This window comes from Balaenoptera physalus (genome assembly GCF_965194825.1).
Source record: "Balaenoptera physalus genome assembly, chromosome: 15".
Lineage (NCBI taxonomy): Eukaryota > Metazoa > Chordata > Mammalia > Artiodactyla > Balaenopteridae > Balaenoptera > Balaenoptera physalus.
In genome coordinates this window covers 50,795,873-50,813,758 of record NC_138894.1, presented here as the reverse complement: position 1 = coordinate 50,813,758, position 17,886 = coordinate 50,795,873, and the positions used below count along the sequence as shown (strand labels likewise).

The following is a 17,886-nucleotide window of genomic DNA, read 5'->3' as shown; positions in this document are numbered from 1 at the left end:
AGGCAAAACAGCAGGAATCACCCCAAGGAATAAAGTGGTTAAGAATCACAGGGTCTGGGGAACAGCTGGATAAAGGCAGTTATAAGGAGGGAAGGACATTGCCATAGGAGGAGGGTCAGTCAGTGAGCAATTCCCAAGGGAGAAACAGGCAACAAGTTTGACAACAGGGTTGTTACATATTCAACTAAGACCTTGGCTGTGCTTACATACCAGACCTCCCCCACCCATCTCTCCCAGATTCTGAGTAAAAATCCAAAAACCGCCTTGTTCCAGTTGAGACAGGCTGTGTGTTACTCAGAGTCAACAAATGAAGACGACGTGGGAAATCACACCACAAAAACTTGCAGACAGCTTGAGGAGGGCCCAGGACATGGGGGAAAAGGCAGAGGGGTCCCTCAAGACAATGTTTATTAAGTTACAAAAGGACAGAGGCCCAGCTAACATCAGGACTGCTGCAGGGCAGGAGCTGTCACTAGAGCAACAGTGGTCTGCACCTATGAGAGCAGCCGAGACAAGGCCAAGTTCAATCTGAGGACACTTGGCATCTTGCCGTCTTGGCTGCCCAGCCTTCTCTGCTTAGACCCTGCTTCAGAACAGACTTTAATAAACCTTCCCAAGCCAAGTGGAACTCTTCAGCCACATTGAGCTAGAAAGTCAAAGCCTATCACACAAAGACTGAGTATACTGAACAGCAAGAGGGGAAAGGCCTGACCACCACACCCTAATGAGAACTACCACTATGGGGACAGGTTGGGGACAATCGCTCAGCCACTCTCCAGAATCACCCAGTAATGTCTGAGCACAATCCTTCCTGACAGCTGAGCAGGGCCAAACTGTAGTGTGATCTCTCAGCAAGATAAAAACAATTAGAAAAGCAGTGGTTGGTTCCTTTTACACTGGGCAAGTTCCTGTAGTGTGGGTCAAGACCGGGAGAGATTTATTCCCCTGTCGGAAGAGGACATGCCCTGGAGAGCTAACTCAAATGCAGGACCTTACCTTGTAGGCCTCTTCTGCTATGTATCTTAAGACTGAATCCATGAAAGCACAAGTTTCCGTTCTGAAGGAAAGTGGTCCACTTGAATCACTGCTAACACAGACTTGTAGGACTCTAGACCTGGCCAATGCTTGTTGGTCAGGGCCCAGGCAGGCCTGCCTCACTTCTGCCCCATGGGGCAGTAGGGGACCCATGTTCATCTCACCAGCATCTGAAACTCAGCCTTCCTTCCTGACTGAGAATCTCCCTTCACATGCCAGGGGCTGGCTCAAGAATGGGTATGTGACCCACTGCTGGGCAATGAGTTATGACAAAAGGGCTTTCTGGAAGTTTCCTTGAACGATAAGAAGGTTTCTCTTCTTCCTCTGGAATGGTCTAGTGACTTGATACGCTGCTAGAGCCATCTTTCCACCAGCCTGATGAAGCCAACACTGAGGATGGTGGAGCAGAGAGGAAACATTCATTTCCTTCACGGGAAGCTGAATCAACCCCCTACGACAGGACAGGACTCCCTGCCATGTGAGAGACTGAATTTCCTGGCTGTCCCGGCCTGCCTGAGATAGGATGTCTGTAGCAGGAGTTCAAGCCAAGTGGTGTGAAAAGGCCCAATCAGAACTTATATTTTGGGAAGCAAAATGCTAGGTGAATGGAGAGAAGGTGGTCACATGTCAGTTGGGTGGCTGTACCTGGAGCTTTGTGAAGCTGGCTGTAGAGTCAAGGCTTGGAAACACTGTTCCCAGGCTGATGGGACAGTGCTCTGTCATCTGCATGTCTGTGCCTCCTGGCATTAGACCTCCTCCATGGAGGTCACCTGGGATTCTCTTCCTTGTGATTGAAAAGAATCCAATAAACATGTCCCTGGGAATTAATGTGCCATTGGTTCATGTGGAGGATTAACCAGCTGTTCTCTAAAATGCCTTGTTCACTAGTGGCAGGACAGGAATAAAAACGCAGACGTAGAGAATGGACTTGAGGACACGGGGAGGGGGAAGGGTAAGCTGGGACGAAGGGAGAGAGTGGCATGGACATATATACACTACCAAATGTAAAATAGATAGCTAGTGGGAAGCAGCCGCATAGCACAGGGAGATCAGCTTGGTGCTTTGTGACCATCTAGAGGGGTGGGATAGGGAGGGTGGGAGGGAGACCAAGAGGGAGGAGATATAGGGGTATATGTATACGTATAGCTGATTCACTTTGTTATGCAGCAGAAACTAACACACCATTGTAAAGCAATTATACTCCAATAATGATGATAAATAAATAAATAAATAAATAAATAAATAAATAAATAAATAAATAAAATGCCTTGTTCAGAATCCAGTTAAAGCAGAAAGATTAAATCCAAGCACAGCACTGGGGATGGAAGGAAGGCAGACACAGAAGGCAAGATGGATTTAGAAACACATCTCCCAGCGTCAGAGGAAGCTCAGCCACATCTGCTTGGTGGCGATCCAGACGCCTCTTTGCCTATGGCTACTCCAAGAAGGTGGAGGGAAAATGAGCTTGCTCTTCCCCATTTACATTAATCCCACTTCCTGTTTGAGATTTAGACGTGTAATAAGCTTCTATTTCTTCAGTCAAAAGACATTTTAATCCTCAATGAGTATTCCGGGTGAAATTTCCTAAAGGGGACATTCAGCGTAGTGAATAGTGACATCGGCCTTGGGGCACAAAAGTACACTTGGCACTTACTGGTTGGGTGACCCTAGGCAGTGTTATTACTTCATCCCTGAACCTCAGTTTCCTCATCTATAAGATGGGGATAATAATAGCACCTGTTTTGGAATCATGAAGATTAAATACATTAATGCAAGGGAGACATGTATGTGCCTGGTACATAGTAAGCACTCGACAAGTGTGAGCTATTGCTATTTATACTCACTGTCTTCAACAGGGATGGAAGCTTCACACAGAGAATGGTAGGTTTCAGCCACTCACATGTTCTCCTGGCTCCTGAAACGAGCTGCCCTCACCCCAGTTTGTCCAAGCACATCAGCGTAGTTGTCCTTAATCTTATTAGCACCATGTGAACCCCAGGAGAAGTGGATTTAGATATCCTGGTTCTAAAGGACCCTATTATAAACCCAAATTACGTACCAAGTAATTTCTGTTCTGGACTCTGAGGGAAACAAAAATCTCAAGATATATTTGTTTGCATACATTATTTGAATGCGTGTCTTTAGGAGTTTTACTTACATCTAAAAATACTTTCCCCTGTACCTGTGAACCCCCCCAAATGCCTATGCATCAAGTCGTGGGCTTACACATTTTTCACCCACAAACAGCTGTGGAAGGTGAATCTGTTGCACACTGGAATGTCCTAAATAATTTAGAGAAGACCTCACTTTAACCCCTCCCCCTCCTGCCTCCACAAGACCCACTGAGGGCACCAGAGAAAACCTATTTTTAGGAAATGAAATCATGAATGGTTGAAACTTGTCTTTTAAAAACAAACATACCAGAACCTCCACATCCAAGTCATTAGTGGTCATTTTTAAAAGCTTTGCTCCTGTTTCAGTTGTGATGCTACTGTGAGAGATATCTTTGGAATCTTCACAATTAGTTTACCATCACGTAATAAAGCCCATCATCTTACTCGATAGTCACATTTCATTTGGGACCAACTGGATAATCTAGCACCTAGAACAGTGTCTAGCACACAACTGCCCTCAATCCGTATTTTTGGAATGAATGAGTGAATGACTCCAGCTTCATCCACCCATCTTATTAACCAGAAGCTCTAAGTGAACTTGGCTGATTCAAAAATTCAAATTCACATCCACTAGATGAAGATTCGCCACTTTTGAAAATATTCAAAGGAATCTAATGTTCATTCATTCATTCTTTTACTCATTGAATGTTTATAAGGTGCCATCTTTTTTTTTTTTAACATCTTTATTGGAGTATAATTGCTTTACAATGGTGTGTTAGTTTCTGCTTTATAACAAAGTGAATCAGTTATACATATACATATGTCCCCATATCTCTTCCCTCTTGCATCTCCCTCCCACCCCCCCATCCCACCCTTCTAGGTGGTCACAAAGCACCGAGCTGATCTCCCTGGGCTATGCGGCTGCTTCCCACTAGCTATCTATTTTATGTTTGGTAGTGTATATATGTCCATGCCACTCTCTCACTTTGTCCCAGCTTACCCTTCTCCCTCCCCGTATCCTCAAGTCAAGGTGCCATCTTATAACAGGTAGTATTCTAGATATTAGGTTATAATGGTGAACTAGACAGAAGTACTCTTGACTTTCAACAAGGGGAGACAGAAAATAAACAAATATATAATAAAATGTCAAGTAATAATATATACCACAGAAAAATAAATAAAGCAGAGAGGAGGAGAGAAAGTGATGGGATGGGAGAACAAGTGTCTCTAAGGAGATGATATTTGATCAGAGACCTGAACAGATGAGGGAACAGGGCATGTGAAATCTGGGAGAGACTTTAAGGGGAAGGAATGGCAAGAGTAAAGAGCCCAAGGAGGGGAGCTATGTAACTATTATAATAAAAAATCATTAATATAGACAAATTAATGAATAACATTTTTGGAGTAATTGCAGAGCCCCTAAATGCACCTACTTTGTAGGAGGAAAATATTTACTGCATTCATAAATTTCAGGAGGCATTTGGACTAAAAATCTTATGAATCCAATCCTAAGATTGCTGTGTTTGTTACTGAATAACTTTTCAGTAAGCATTCTGAATCTTTTTCTTATATGATAATCTTTGAGACACCAAGAGTCCTTTGAAACTGTGTAATGTTTGCAGGGCACTTAAGATACATGTATTGTGACACGTATCCTGCATGATCTGGTGTTAGAGTTGTTTGTGGGTTTGTCATGCTTCCCTGGTAGAGTGGAAACTCCTTAGGGGCATGGACCCTGTCTTTACCTTTGTATCCCGCCCACTCCCCAGTGTGGGGTCTTCCACACAGTGTGTACTCAGTAAATACATATATTAAAGGTGCATAAATATAATAAAACACAAAGCTTAGCACACAACCGAGCTGACTCCATGCCCCACTCAGATTCCCACTCACATGTACCCACAGCAAGTGCCGGCCCCTCAAATCCATGCTTTTGGGAGGATTCCATTTGAGCCAGAGCCAGAGTTTCTTATTTTGTGACTCTCCTTGGCACATCATACACCAGGCCAGGAGATGAATTTCTCTGCCTTCTATGGCCTGGCCTGTTCCTTCCTCTTAGAATGTTTTAATGGATAAGTAGTCCATTGTGTTTTGCATTGGTCACAGCTAAGAAAAAATAAAAAATCTGGCCCTACGTACCAGAACAGTGTAATAGCAGTTTGACAACCTGAGGTTTGTTTAAAATACTGTGCTTTAATGGATTAATGGCCTTTCAGCTGAAAAAGATCACCATCAGCTGAAATGGTGGGTTGAATGATAAAACTTGATCAGGCAGCCCCTGTAAATCTTAATATCTTTAGAATTTCACATAAGCTTTCCAGCCCTATACATTCTAGAGGTACTGGCTTTTCTAAACATTTATAAATATACTGATTATTTTTGGAGACGAAATCTCTTTTAATGTTTTGAAATGTAATTCAAATATCATGCATTTTCCATGAGTACACAACTCTCTGAGTATTTCCTACCTATGTCATCAAGTTAGTAAATACTGTATGAATAATAGCTACCACTTATTAAACCCCTACTATATGCCAGCCATTTTATGTATTTCACCTTTATTCCTTGAATCAACTCTGCATGAAAGATGTTGTCAACCCAATTTTAAAGATGAGGAAATGGAAACTCAGACAAGTTTAATAATTGACCCAATTAGTGAGTAACAGACTTGGGATTCAATACTTATCAGCTGGGCTCTGAAATACATGTTTCTTTCTAGTACATTGCAAAAATCTCATACTTTTTCTTTGTAGAAAAATTTTTTTTAGAATGAGAACAATCTGAAGACTTTGACCCTAATACAGAAATAATTCCTTAAACTTTAACATTTATTCGGCAAGACATTCACTAAGAACCTACTCTTGCTTATGTCCTGTGCTAGCTGCTGATGAAACAGCATTCGTAAGATAGAACACTTCTCTAAGAGAAATTGCAAGTGTAGCTGGGAGGGCAGAGACATGTACAGCCAATGAAAACACAGTTGGGATGAGGATTATAGTAGAGCTACAAACTCAGGGCTACAAGACACAGGGGAGAAGGGACATTGTGGGGACAATGGCAGTTGAAGAAGGCTCACTGTTTCATCCATGCCTTGAGGGATGAGGAGCATCCAATGGGCAGAGAAAACCTGGATGGATATTCTAGTCGACATGGCCACAAGAATGGCACAGTTGATGAATGTGGGTGGGTCTTCAGGGAAGTGTCTTTCATTACTGAGGTTGGAGTGTAGTAGTGAGTGCAGAGGGCAGTGGTGGGATTGAAAGTTGGGACATGTCAGCAAAAGTGACTTGAGAATTCAACCTAAATGGAATACTTGGCACTTAGTTTCCAACACTTTTGGCTTTCCACCTTTTGGTCTTTTACTTTATTTCTTTCCTGATTATTAGAATTATGCATGTTTGCAATGGGAAATTTGGAAAGTATTGATACAAACTAGTGTAACAAATCAGAAAAACAAAAAGTCACCCTTGTCTAGTACTGCTAGCATAGCCATGCGTTTTTTATTCACATATTGAAGAGAATTTTGACTTTAAAACTTTGCAGTAGGCTTTTCTTACTTAACTTCTTATTGTGAAGCTACATGTTAACATCACAGTACCATCAACTGTGTAGTAGATGTGTGTTTGGTGCCTGCCCATCCCATGTCCCTATCTTTGGAGTTACCTTGTTCCCAGACCTGCTGAGAAACAGGTAGGCCTTACCAGTTCCATGTCAATGGGACACCCTCTTGCCCAGTGGCCATTAATGGCTGAACTATGTATAGACACCTGACCAAGCTGGGCTTACTGTACCTTCTTCCCAGAAGTTTGGGACAAAGGCACCGAAAGATTGAATCAGTACAATGGTGCTGGGTTCTGGAGCCAGATTTGGCATCAAGGCCAGTTAAAACCACATGCAAACTAAAGTCACAGAGGAGGAGTAGGCACAGTTCCCTTCAGAAGAGAGAGTAGAGGAGGTGTGTGGAGGGCCAGAGAATGACCACGTGGACAGGGAGAGATGGAGACAGCGAGAGGAGAGAGAAGCTGCTTTATCATTTTCCTCCTCCTATGAGGTCCAGCTGTACTTCCCATACTTCATTTCAATTAGAGCCCCCATAAGTTTTTCCCAGGACGTCATTTGAATGGATACTCAATCCCTCAACCAAAACATTCCTACCTATATCAATTTATTTAACTTATTTTTAACCCTAAGATTTTCCTTTTTTCCCAATTTTTGCTTTCAGTGTTTTAAAATATATGCATGCTTTAAAATTTTTGATACTTATATCTTTTCCTCTGTCATTACTTTCATTGCATTTAAACTTAAATATTCTTTTCCTAATCAGATAAGATAAAATTTTACCTTTATTTTTTCTGTGGGTTTGAAAAAAATGGTATGTCTTCACATTTAAATCTAACTCACATGGAATTTATTTTGGTGTATGCATTTTTGGTGAGATGGGGATATAACTGAAATTTTTTTTTTAATGCAAATAGTTAGTTGTCCCAGAATCATCCTCCCATTTCCCACTGATTTTTGGTATCTCCTAGATCATATGTTAAGTTTATACAAATTTCACATAGGTCTCTTATTAGGCTATCTATTCTATTTATTCAAAAGAAAATGTTTCTAGTCTATGGACAGTAATGACCCCTGGAGAAATCAACTGGATTTAGAGAAGGTTGGTGTTAAGTTAGAGGACTTCGGTTACCGAATCATTTGATTTCTATAACTTTACCCTCCAAGTCTCTGAATGACAAGTTGATATTTATATTGGAGTATTTCCATCTTCTTTCTGGGGCAGCTAAGGTAACCCTGACAGTTTTGATAATTTCTGAAGACTCAGAATAGGTTTTATATTACAGATTTCAAGTTATGAAAGTGTGTTTCATTTTAGAAAACACAAAACTATCCAGAGTCTTAAAATGTGCTAGATTTGAGCACCTGACAGACGTGACAAGCACATACTGTCATTTTCTCTTTTTGCTTCCATAGTAAGCATGTTAATTGATTAGGGTCTTCCTTAGCACTGAACTTGGATGCAACATCAGAATCCTTCTTAACACAGTGCTTCAAGAAACTACTATTACCAATTGGTATTGCCTGGTAAAATGTAATCTATTTTCAGATTAATTCTAGAAAGCAATATAAATGCCTAGATTAATAGAGGAGGTGTATTATGGAAATGGCTGGTATAGATTTAGGTCAGTATTCTTAAAAATTATGACTGTAGTCACTAATAATTAAGACATTTTATATTTCACATTTAACCATATAAGGAGGATGACTGTTGGACAAAAAGATTGATGCATTTTAGGAAAAGATACTTTTTGCTAATTTTACAATATTGGAATGAAAATAGTTTAGCCTTTTAAAAAATCCTTATTATTTAAAAACAAAACACTCTAGTGTTTAATATTCTCAGAGATTGATATAATCAGCTGGAATGATTTTTGTCCCAACCTTTTTGTGATTTATCTGAAATGAAAAATCCAAATTTTTATTTCCCTGAACTTAAATACCCCCTCAAGGCTTAGAATAAACCTCAGTAGAAATTTGCCAATATGTAGAAAAAAGTTTGTACCATCATGAATTTGCAGGTCAGGGAATATTCATTAAGTTTGTTGTAGATTTATAGGTTTGAGGATTATCATCTCTGCATATGCCTAATCATTATTTACTTAAAAACAACAACAACAACAATTCTGGGCTGGATTCTAATGTTTGCAAGCTGTGTGATCTTATTCAACTTACTTAAACTTCTAAATTTGAAACCCTACAATAGGTTTGTATTACTTAAAAATCTAAACTTGAAGGTCTCATATTTTACGAAGCTTTGATCATTTCAGCTAGTTTCCATTTTGTTCTTCTGTCAGTATTATATCCTGCATTAAACCACATAAGATGAAGTGATGCTAAGACATGTTCAACTGAGCAAAGTGAAGTGACACTAGGGGTATGTTAAACTGAGCAAGGTCAAGTGAAGCGAGGGGTACACTTAGAGGTTGGATGAAGATGGAGAGTGGAGGAAAAGTATGGCGACCTTGCATCTCCCAAAGCAGCTTGCACAGCGTTAAATTTCATCCTCTGGTTATTTAGCATTTGGCTTTGGCATTTAAAGTAGGCAGAGGAGATATTTCTAGGATTTAATAACCATTGTTTCCAACCTTGTCATTAGGATCCAGAAGTTTCTAAGATTGCAAGTGCTCCAGAAGTGTAATCAATACCCTCTGCTAGAGCTCAAAGTTGGAATGTCTTATTGTCAGGATTTCAGTTATGTCAGCCTTTTCTTTTCTGGTAGTTCAAAAGTGAGGAATCCCTGGGCTTAACCAGCACACCTTACTAAAGAGACCTATTGAGAGATTTATGATGCTTGGTTGTAAGATAAGATGGCATTCATAGAAAACTGGTGATTCTGGCAGGAAAAACAAGCAGACACTTGGAGATAGTTCAGAAGTATCTGCTTCTACAGTCCAGAAGGGAATATATTTCAGACTTAGAGAGTTTCAGTGAGGTAGCTACTGACTTTAGAGTTGAAGACCATGGAGATTTCACCTGTTCTCAAGTTTTGATCATTGTATGGAATCATTGCCTCATTCGTTGATGATTAGAACATTGAAAAGGTGGAAAACTTGGGATGTTATAATTCAGTGTACTAATGAGAATCTAAAAGTACATGATCATGGAACTAAAATTTCAATAAAATATAAGGATGTCAAATGAAAAGTATGTCTCTTTCCATTATCCATAGTCTTACTCCCCAAAGTGAGACTTAACACCCATGATATTTTATGCTTATAAAGCTCTTCCAATGGTTTTCCCTATAGCTCTAAGTATCTTTTTTTTTAAAAATTTATTTATTTGTGGCTGCATTGGGTCTTCTTTGTTGTGCGCGGGCTTTCTTTAGTTGCGGCCAGCTGCGGCTACTGTACATTGCAATGCGTGGGCTTCTCATTGCGGTGGCTTCTCTTGTTGCGGAGCACGGGCTCTAGGCATGGAGCCTTCAGTAGTTGAGGCTCATGAGCTCTAGAGCGCAGGCTCAGTAGTTGTGACGCACAGGCTTAGTTGCTCCATGGCATGTGGGATCTTCCTGGACCATGGCTTGAACCCGTGTCCCCTGCATTGGCAGGCGGATTCTTAACCACTGCGCCACCAGAGAAGTCCCTAAATATCTATTTTATATAAAACTTTAAATATCTATGTGTTGGCTTATAAGTTCAAGCTTATCTTTTAACTTCTTGCTGTGAAAAATGACCATTTCAGCTCACATCTACTACCCTTCTTCCTTTTTCCCTGGACCTTCTCCCAATTTTTTTTTTTTTTTTTTTTTTTTTTTGCTTTTGGCCCTCTTGCTGGTTATACTTCAAATAATACATTTGGCTTTTATTTCTTGTTCTGTCAACGCTAGACATATTGAGTAACTATCCATGGTATAAGATGTGGTGGAGTTGATCACCTCTACACTTTCTCCTATCTCTCCTCCCCACCTCCAACACCTACTGTTGGTCAGTTCTACCATTATTTTTACATTGCCAAGGTTTAAAGCATGTTCATCCTGAATGGTAACTTTAATTGTCTTCTATGCTTTATCTATATATTGATTCTGAAAACCAAATAGAATTAAAAATTACTTGCAGGGGAATTCCCTGGTGGTCCTGTGGTTAAGATGCTGCACTTCCACTGCTGGGGGTCCGGGTTCAATCCCTGGTCAGGAAACTAAGATCTCACAAGCCGTGTGGCATGGACAAAAATTTTTTTTTAATTTTTAAAAATTACTTAGAATATTATGATATTGCTCAATTTTATTCATTGTAGAACCAGAGTGTAACTGTAGACGAAATGTAATTTATGTTCTTAAATCAAGTCTGCTCGAAGTAGAATGCTTCAAGTTCCAAGTTTAAGATTCTCTTTTCTTAGACTCCATAAATTTCTTATAATCATGCTTCATATTTTTGCCATGAATTTTTGTACAGCATTTTATTTTTCCTGGAATTTCTACTTTCCTTTAATTTTTCTTGTTGACATCAGAAACATAAGCCTTCTTCATTATGCACCACTCAAAAGCCAGGCCACAGATTCTACAGTCAGCTGCATTAGTGTCTGCTCCCGTCCAGGTCCCCAGTTCTTGGGGTCTTTTTGTGGAGTAACAGCTCCCGCCTTTATCGTGGCTTCTCTTGTGCCTTCTCTTCTATTGTGAGTAGTGCCTTTGTCTCTTTTCTGTTTTATCCATCAGTGTAATCTCATATACCATTCATCTTCAAGATGGTGATTAGCAGGATTATGTTTGCTCTCAGGTTGAAGATTTTACTATTTGAAAATTTAAAAATATATTTTTTCATCTAATTATCCAAGAAATATTTATTAACTACCTATCATTTTTTAGAGATAGGCATTGTGGACAATATAAAGATGACTCAAACACATACCATTCCTCTTTAAGTAGGACAATAAGAGAGATCTAGCTCTGTAAATAATTATAAAATATAAAGCAGAAAGTAATAAGTATCATAAGAGAGATGCAGGCAGGTAATCCATATAATGTGAACCCTTTTTCTTTTTTTTTTTTCTTTTTAGAGGAAAGATAGTATTGATAAACTCAAATGGAGTGAGAAAAAAAATTGGATTTGGATCAGAAGACTTGGGTTATGTCCTAGTTCTTACTAAGTATGTGACCTTGGACAAGCTATCTAATCTTTTCCACCCAGATTTTACTGTCTCTAAAGTGGGGACAATAGTACTTTTCCTGTTTATAGCACATAGCTATTGGGAGGCTCATAAGAGACAATAGATACAGTTTTTTTATAAACAGTTTATACAAAATAGGCATTATTTCTTTCGGAGAACAGTAGAATAATTTGTTGTTTAAAACAAGGGATTAATTTGTCCTCCTCTAATTCCAAGGAGGGATGCCATGAGCCAGTCCTAGGAATAGTGTCATGGATTCCATTTAATTATTAATAGGCGACACATAAAGTAGCAAAGAGCCTCTCTTTGATGCCTCCATCCAATGTTGCTCTCTTACTGGCTTGGCTAGAGCCAGTCGTTTTGACCGTGATGCTGACTGCCTCAGAAGCCCATGCTGTGAGGCAGTTTGCCCAGAGTTCAGCTATCCCACAGACCCTGACATTTGTCTTTTTTATTTTCCTTGATTTTCTCCAGTTCTTTCCTAGTGCCCACTGTTTGCTGAATGTAGCTGATGTAACAGATTGTGAGTAGGCTAAAGAAGCATCTGACTAAAGCGGTGGTTCTCAGCCGTGACTGCACAGGTTCTCCTCCTGACTGAGGAGCTTTATTTTTTTTTTTTTTTAATTTTTTTTTTTATTATTATTATTTTTAATGCTATTCTTGTCTGCTTACATTCTTTTTATTTATGTATGTATGTATGTATGTATGTATGGCTTTGTTGGGTCTTCGTTTTCTGTGCGAGGGCTTTCTCCAGTTGCGGCAAGCGGGGGCCACTCTTCATCGCGGTGCGCGGGCCTCTCACTATCGCGGCCTCTCGTTGCCGAGCACAGGCTCCAGACGCGCAGGCTCAGTAATTGTGGCTCACGGGCCGAGTCGCTCCGCGGCATGTGGGATCTTCCCAGACCAGGGCTTGAACCCGTGTGCCCTGCATTGGCAGGCAGATTCTCAACCACTGCGCCACCAGGGAAGCCCTGAGGAGCTTTAAAGATACATTGATGGCCACCCCCATCCCAGAGATTATGATTTATATTTCTGGGGTGGGCCAGGTATTATTAGTTAACAAAATCTCCCCAGGTGATTCCAATGCACAGACACTACTGAGAACCACCACCTTGGTGCTTTAATTTTGGAGTGTATGCTCACCTGAAGAGCCTGAGGAAATGCCGTCTCTGAGGCCTCACTCCCAGAGATGCTGAATCAAGAGGTATGGGCTGGGGCCCGTACATTTACTTTCAAATACATCCGACTAATTCTGAAACAGGTGATCTGGTGACCACCCTTTGAGAAACACTGTTTTGAATAGTGTCTTAGAAACAGCTCGTATCAATACGGTATCAGTCACTTGGTGACCACTTCATTACATGGATTACAGAGACCACCAGAGAGACACACTTTTGAATGCTTGGATATTTATTTTTTTGTTCATTCATTCAAAACAGTTTCTCTAACACCTCACAGGACATGGCAGATTCAAGGCTTCCAGCTCAGGCTCACTTGAGCATGCTCTCTTTGTGCGGGATAAAGTTGGGGACAGTGTTAGGTGGGGGAGGGCTATGTCCCTGCACTATTTAAATAGGATTCCCTTCTTGCTCCTGCTGTCCCTCTCTTCAAATTTTATTTGTTTCTCTAAATTTTCTTAAGGTCAATGGGTACCTGATAAATACAAGACCCTAATTCTAGAATGTGGAAGGTGTTTAAGGACAGGCAGCACCGTGTCAAATAAGAGAAATTTTAGCCATCTTCAAAATAACTGTAAAAATTGCCAGAGAGAAAATTTACCAGACTTTCATGAGGAATAAGGTGAAAATCCAAGAGTAAGTTTGTTTTGGGAGATTAATTGGAGAAGTCAAAAAACATGTCAAAAAATTCACAAAATGTAAAGAAAGGGCAAGACTTTAATGTATAAATGAAAGATCAGTGCGTGTCTCTCCAAGGACTCTGAAATGAAAACTAAAACTAGAATAATTGTGCTTCACCATAGCCTTGCTTGGACCATTGCGAACACACTGCAATGAACAAGACCCACAGAGCTCATCCAGTTGTGGCCAAGCAGGGAATTTGCAGGGCTGATCACTTTCCAGTCCCAGTGCAGTCAGGACGTGGCAGCCACTGGCAGGGCCTCCAAACCTGAAAAGTCCCTTTGTTCCTTTAGCCTTCTTTGTACATTATGGAGCCCTTAGCCACAGGCACAAACTACATCCATCCAAAACAGAGCAGTCGTCCCAGGAACATTTGGCAAAGCCAAATCGGTCTTTCTCTGATACTGGCTCCATGGTCAGAGACACTGGGAGTTTCCATGGCCTTGTGTACCTGTGTGATTCCTCCCGAGACTGAGAATGTTCAAGGAAAAAAGAGTCTCACTTTAAGAAATGGGAAGAGGCTTATTTTTCTACTTACCTTGTTGACTTACTTTGGGGCTTCAATTATTTTATGTTAACTTTTGGTGACTCATACACTGGCCACCCCTAACATTTCAGCACCTGGGATGAGAGGACAAATGGAGGCCCACAAACCATACGTCTATAGACATAGAAGTTCTAAATCAAGCTAACAAACTGCTAAATGAAATATGTTCTTTTTTTTTTTTTTACTTGGACAGCTATACCTATATAATGACAAAAAAAATAATAATGTGGGTGAAGCCATGTTTTTTATAAAACAGAAAGCTGGCAAAATGTTATCGATGACTAAATTTAACTATTATTGTACATGCCTTGGTATTCTGTTGATGGGCCAGTGATGTTTCTTTTTTTCCTAATATTTTTATACTTATTTATTTATTTATTTTATTTTGGCAGTGTCATGTCTTAGTTGCAGCATGCTGGATCTTTCATTGCGGCACTCGGGCTTCTCTCTAGTTGTGGTGTGCGGGTTTTCTCTCTCTAGTTGTGGCATGTGGGCTCCAGAGCGCATGGGCTCTGTAGTTTGCGGCACACAGGCTCTCTAGTTGAGGCGCGTGAGCTCAGTAGTTGTGGCGCATGGGCTTAGTTGCCCCGTAGCATGTGGGATCTTAGTTCCCCAACCAGGGATTGAACCCACATCCCCTGCATTGGAAGGTGGATTTTTTACCACTGTACCAGCAGGGAAGTCCTGGGCCGGTGATGTTTGAATGAGTATTTAAATACATGCATATTTCACCAATTATTATATATTTATTCTATAAGGTAGCTTTTCTCTTTAACAAAAATCACTGTGTTGTTATACTTAATATTTTTTATAATTTAGGCGTTGTTTATAGAAATGAGCTAAATGATTAAAAATAAAATGTATTTGTACATGTACAATCAAAAGTATACAATTTGATTATATTTTGTCAAAATATAGAGTAAATGGAAAAATAAAAAAAATTAAAATTATTTATTGTATAAGCTTTAAAAGTTACACTTATCCTAAAATATTCAAGATTTATCAAAAGTAAGGGGTAAAATACAAATTATAATTAATGAATCTAATAATTTTTAAATAAAGGCAGCATTTAAAATTTATTTTTAAAATTTGACTATTTTTATGAATATAGAACTATTGCACAGTTCCAATGTTGAAAGTTCAGCTGGTTGCCAACATAAAGAATTTGTATTATTCTTCTCACATATTATATCTAGATCTATAAAAAGGTAAATTTAAGAGTAATATGAACTACTTAACACTGTAACATATTCAAGCTCTGTCTGCAACTACTGCAAATATAGTGAGTACCTCTAGAAGCACAAATTGGTACCTGAAGAGAAACAATAACTCTCAGTTACGTGAGAATGTATCCCATTCATTCTGAGAGGGAAGATTTGATAAGGGAATTAATTTGCCCTTTCTCTTGCCTAAGCGCTTTTGCTGTTCAAATCTTCCTCTGCTCTGAAGCAGTGTCCACTTCGACCCTCGCAGTTGGTACAATCCATAAACCTGCACAGCATTTGGTCACAGTTGCCTTTTGTTTTGAGGACCTAGGACAAGACATATGGAAAAGCCTAAATGGTATTAGTCATGAGACAGAAAGTTTAGCGTTCTGGGTGACAGTACTGAGTGTCAAATCCTGAGTTGTGACAGAGATGCTCCTGGGTTTCTAATACATTTAGCGGGTGAGTGTGTGTGTGTGTGTCTCTGTGTCTGTGTGTGTGTGTTGTACTAGGCCCTCTAAAGAGTTCTTGGTGGGAGATATCACAGACATGAGCATCTTAAGAGCAGGGAGGGATTCTCTTTCATTCATCTTTGCAGCCACAGTACTCAGCCCCCGGCCTGGCATTTAGTACATGCTCAGTGGAGGTTTGATGAGTTATTGGATGAAGCACCACCTGGTGAAAACTTCAGGAAGTGTTGCCTTCCTCCCCTTTTCCCTAAGGTCATGGGCTATTCACATTCTAGGTCCATGACAGGGACATCAATTCTGGTTAGGGCAGGCCCAAAAGTTCTATTCTGGAGCTCAGTTACTACAAATGATTTGACCTGCGAGCAGCCTATCTTGACCCTCGGTTATAACCCTGAGACTGTCCTAAAGGGCCTCCTTATATCTCATCAGCTGCATATTGTGTAGATTTCCATCATTTCTTCTTTTTCTTATTCCTTGCACTAAGACAGCTTTTTAGGCCGGTGTTTATGCCTCCAGGGAAGAAAAAGTAACAGAGCATCTGGTGGAGGTTTTCTCCCTCTTTCTGAATACAACTCAACTGCCAGAGCCTTCTCCAAACCTTTCCATGAGCCTCTCAAGAAATGGAATTTCAACAAGCAGAATCCAGGTCATGGACTGGTAAATCAAGTACTGGGCAGGAAGCAGGGAGACTTGGATTCTATTCTCTCCCTGCCATTCATTGGCTGTATGACCTTGACTTAACTTCTTAGGACTTTAGATTCCTCACCCATGAAATTAAGGGACTTGTGCTAGATCTCCAAGGTCACAACTGTTCAAAACTTATGTAGTTTTATGTTAATAAATTAATTGAGCAAAATATTTTCTAGGTTTTGCATGTAGTAATGAACTATGGCAAGGACCTTTTAGGACTGTTAGGTGGGCAGACAGCAGATTGAATAGATATTTCTAATGCTTATAGGGCTTGCAGAATCTGGCTAAATGATATTTTTTTATTGACTCATTAAGAGCAAACAAAATCTACCTGAAAACTATTTATCCATCACTATGCATGTGAGGTGTTAAGGCTTCAGAGGTGAAGTACCCAGAGTGCCTATTCTTAAATTTATTTATTTATTTATTTTTGGCTGTGTTGGGTCTTCATTGCTGCATGCGGGCTTTCTCTAGTTGTGGTGACGGGGGTTATTCTTCGTTGTGATGCGCGGGCTTCTCATTGCAGTTGCTTCTCTTGTTGCAGAGCACGGGCTCTAGGGGCGCAGGCTTCAGTAGTTGTGGCATGCAGGCTCAGTAGTTGTAGTTCACAGGCTGTAGAGCGCAGGCTCAGTAGTTGTGGCTCACGGGCTTCAGTAGTTGTGGCACGCAGGCTCAGTAGTTGTAGTTCACAGGCTCTAGAGCGCAGGCTCAGTAGTTGTGGCTCACGGGCTTCGTTGCTCCGCAGCATGTGGGATCTTCCTGGACCAGGGCTCGAACCCATGTCCCCTGCATTGGCAGGCAGATTCTCAACCACTGCACCACCAGGGAAGTCCCATGCCTATTCTTAAGAAGCACTCAAACAAATAATTTTAGTAGAAAGTGATCATCGATATCACTGAGAGTTTTTCAAAGTGCAGAGGGAGGCTCAAAGAACAAAGAGGTTCCTGATGAAGGAAAGGGGTGGGAGTGTCAGGAAGGCACCCACAGGAGGAGAACCCTGAGGGGAGTAGTAGGATTACTGTCATCTCTAAGTTCCCCAGGAGTGTGAGAGCTATCTGGGTGGTAGCTGTTGAGGAGTCTCCTCTTGCTGGCAAACCAATGTGACACCAGTGTTTGGAGTTACTACAAGGATGAGCCAGTGAGCATCAGACTTTGTTGTGGGCATTTGATTCATGTCCTTTACTATGGCAGCGGATAGTTCAGGTTTCAAATGGTGCATATTTTCCTGCAGTGGGCCCAGGGGAGGACATACTGTTGAACAGAGGTTTAGAGATGGATTTAGAGGCAGGTTGCTCAAGCTCT

The 17,886-nt window shown here is 40.5% G+C and overlaps 1 protein-coding gene across 3 annotated transcripts in view; it reads left to right on the top strand.

Moving 5' to 3' along the window:
* The window catches only part of LOC309643539 (uncharacterized protein), a 412,666-nt gene that overhangs the window by 367,678 nt on the left and 27,102 nt on the right, over positions 1-17,886 (top strand). The window contains exon 8 of one of the 3 annotated variants that reach the window (XM_082426316.1): positions 1,374-1,396. The exons of the other annotated variants lie outside the window; for them this stretch is intronic. Within the exon in view, the coding sequence (XP_082282442.1) occupies positions 1,374-1,381 (8 nt within the window). The 3' untranslated portion in view covers positions 1,382-1,396. Of the gene's footprint in view, positions 1-1,373; positions 1,397-17,886 lie in introns of those variants that run through there. 3 annotated transcript variants of the gene reach the window in all.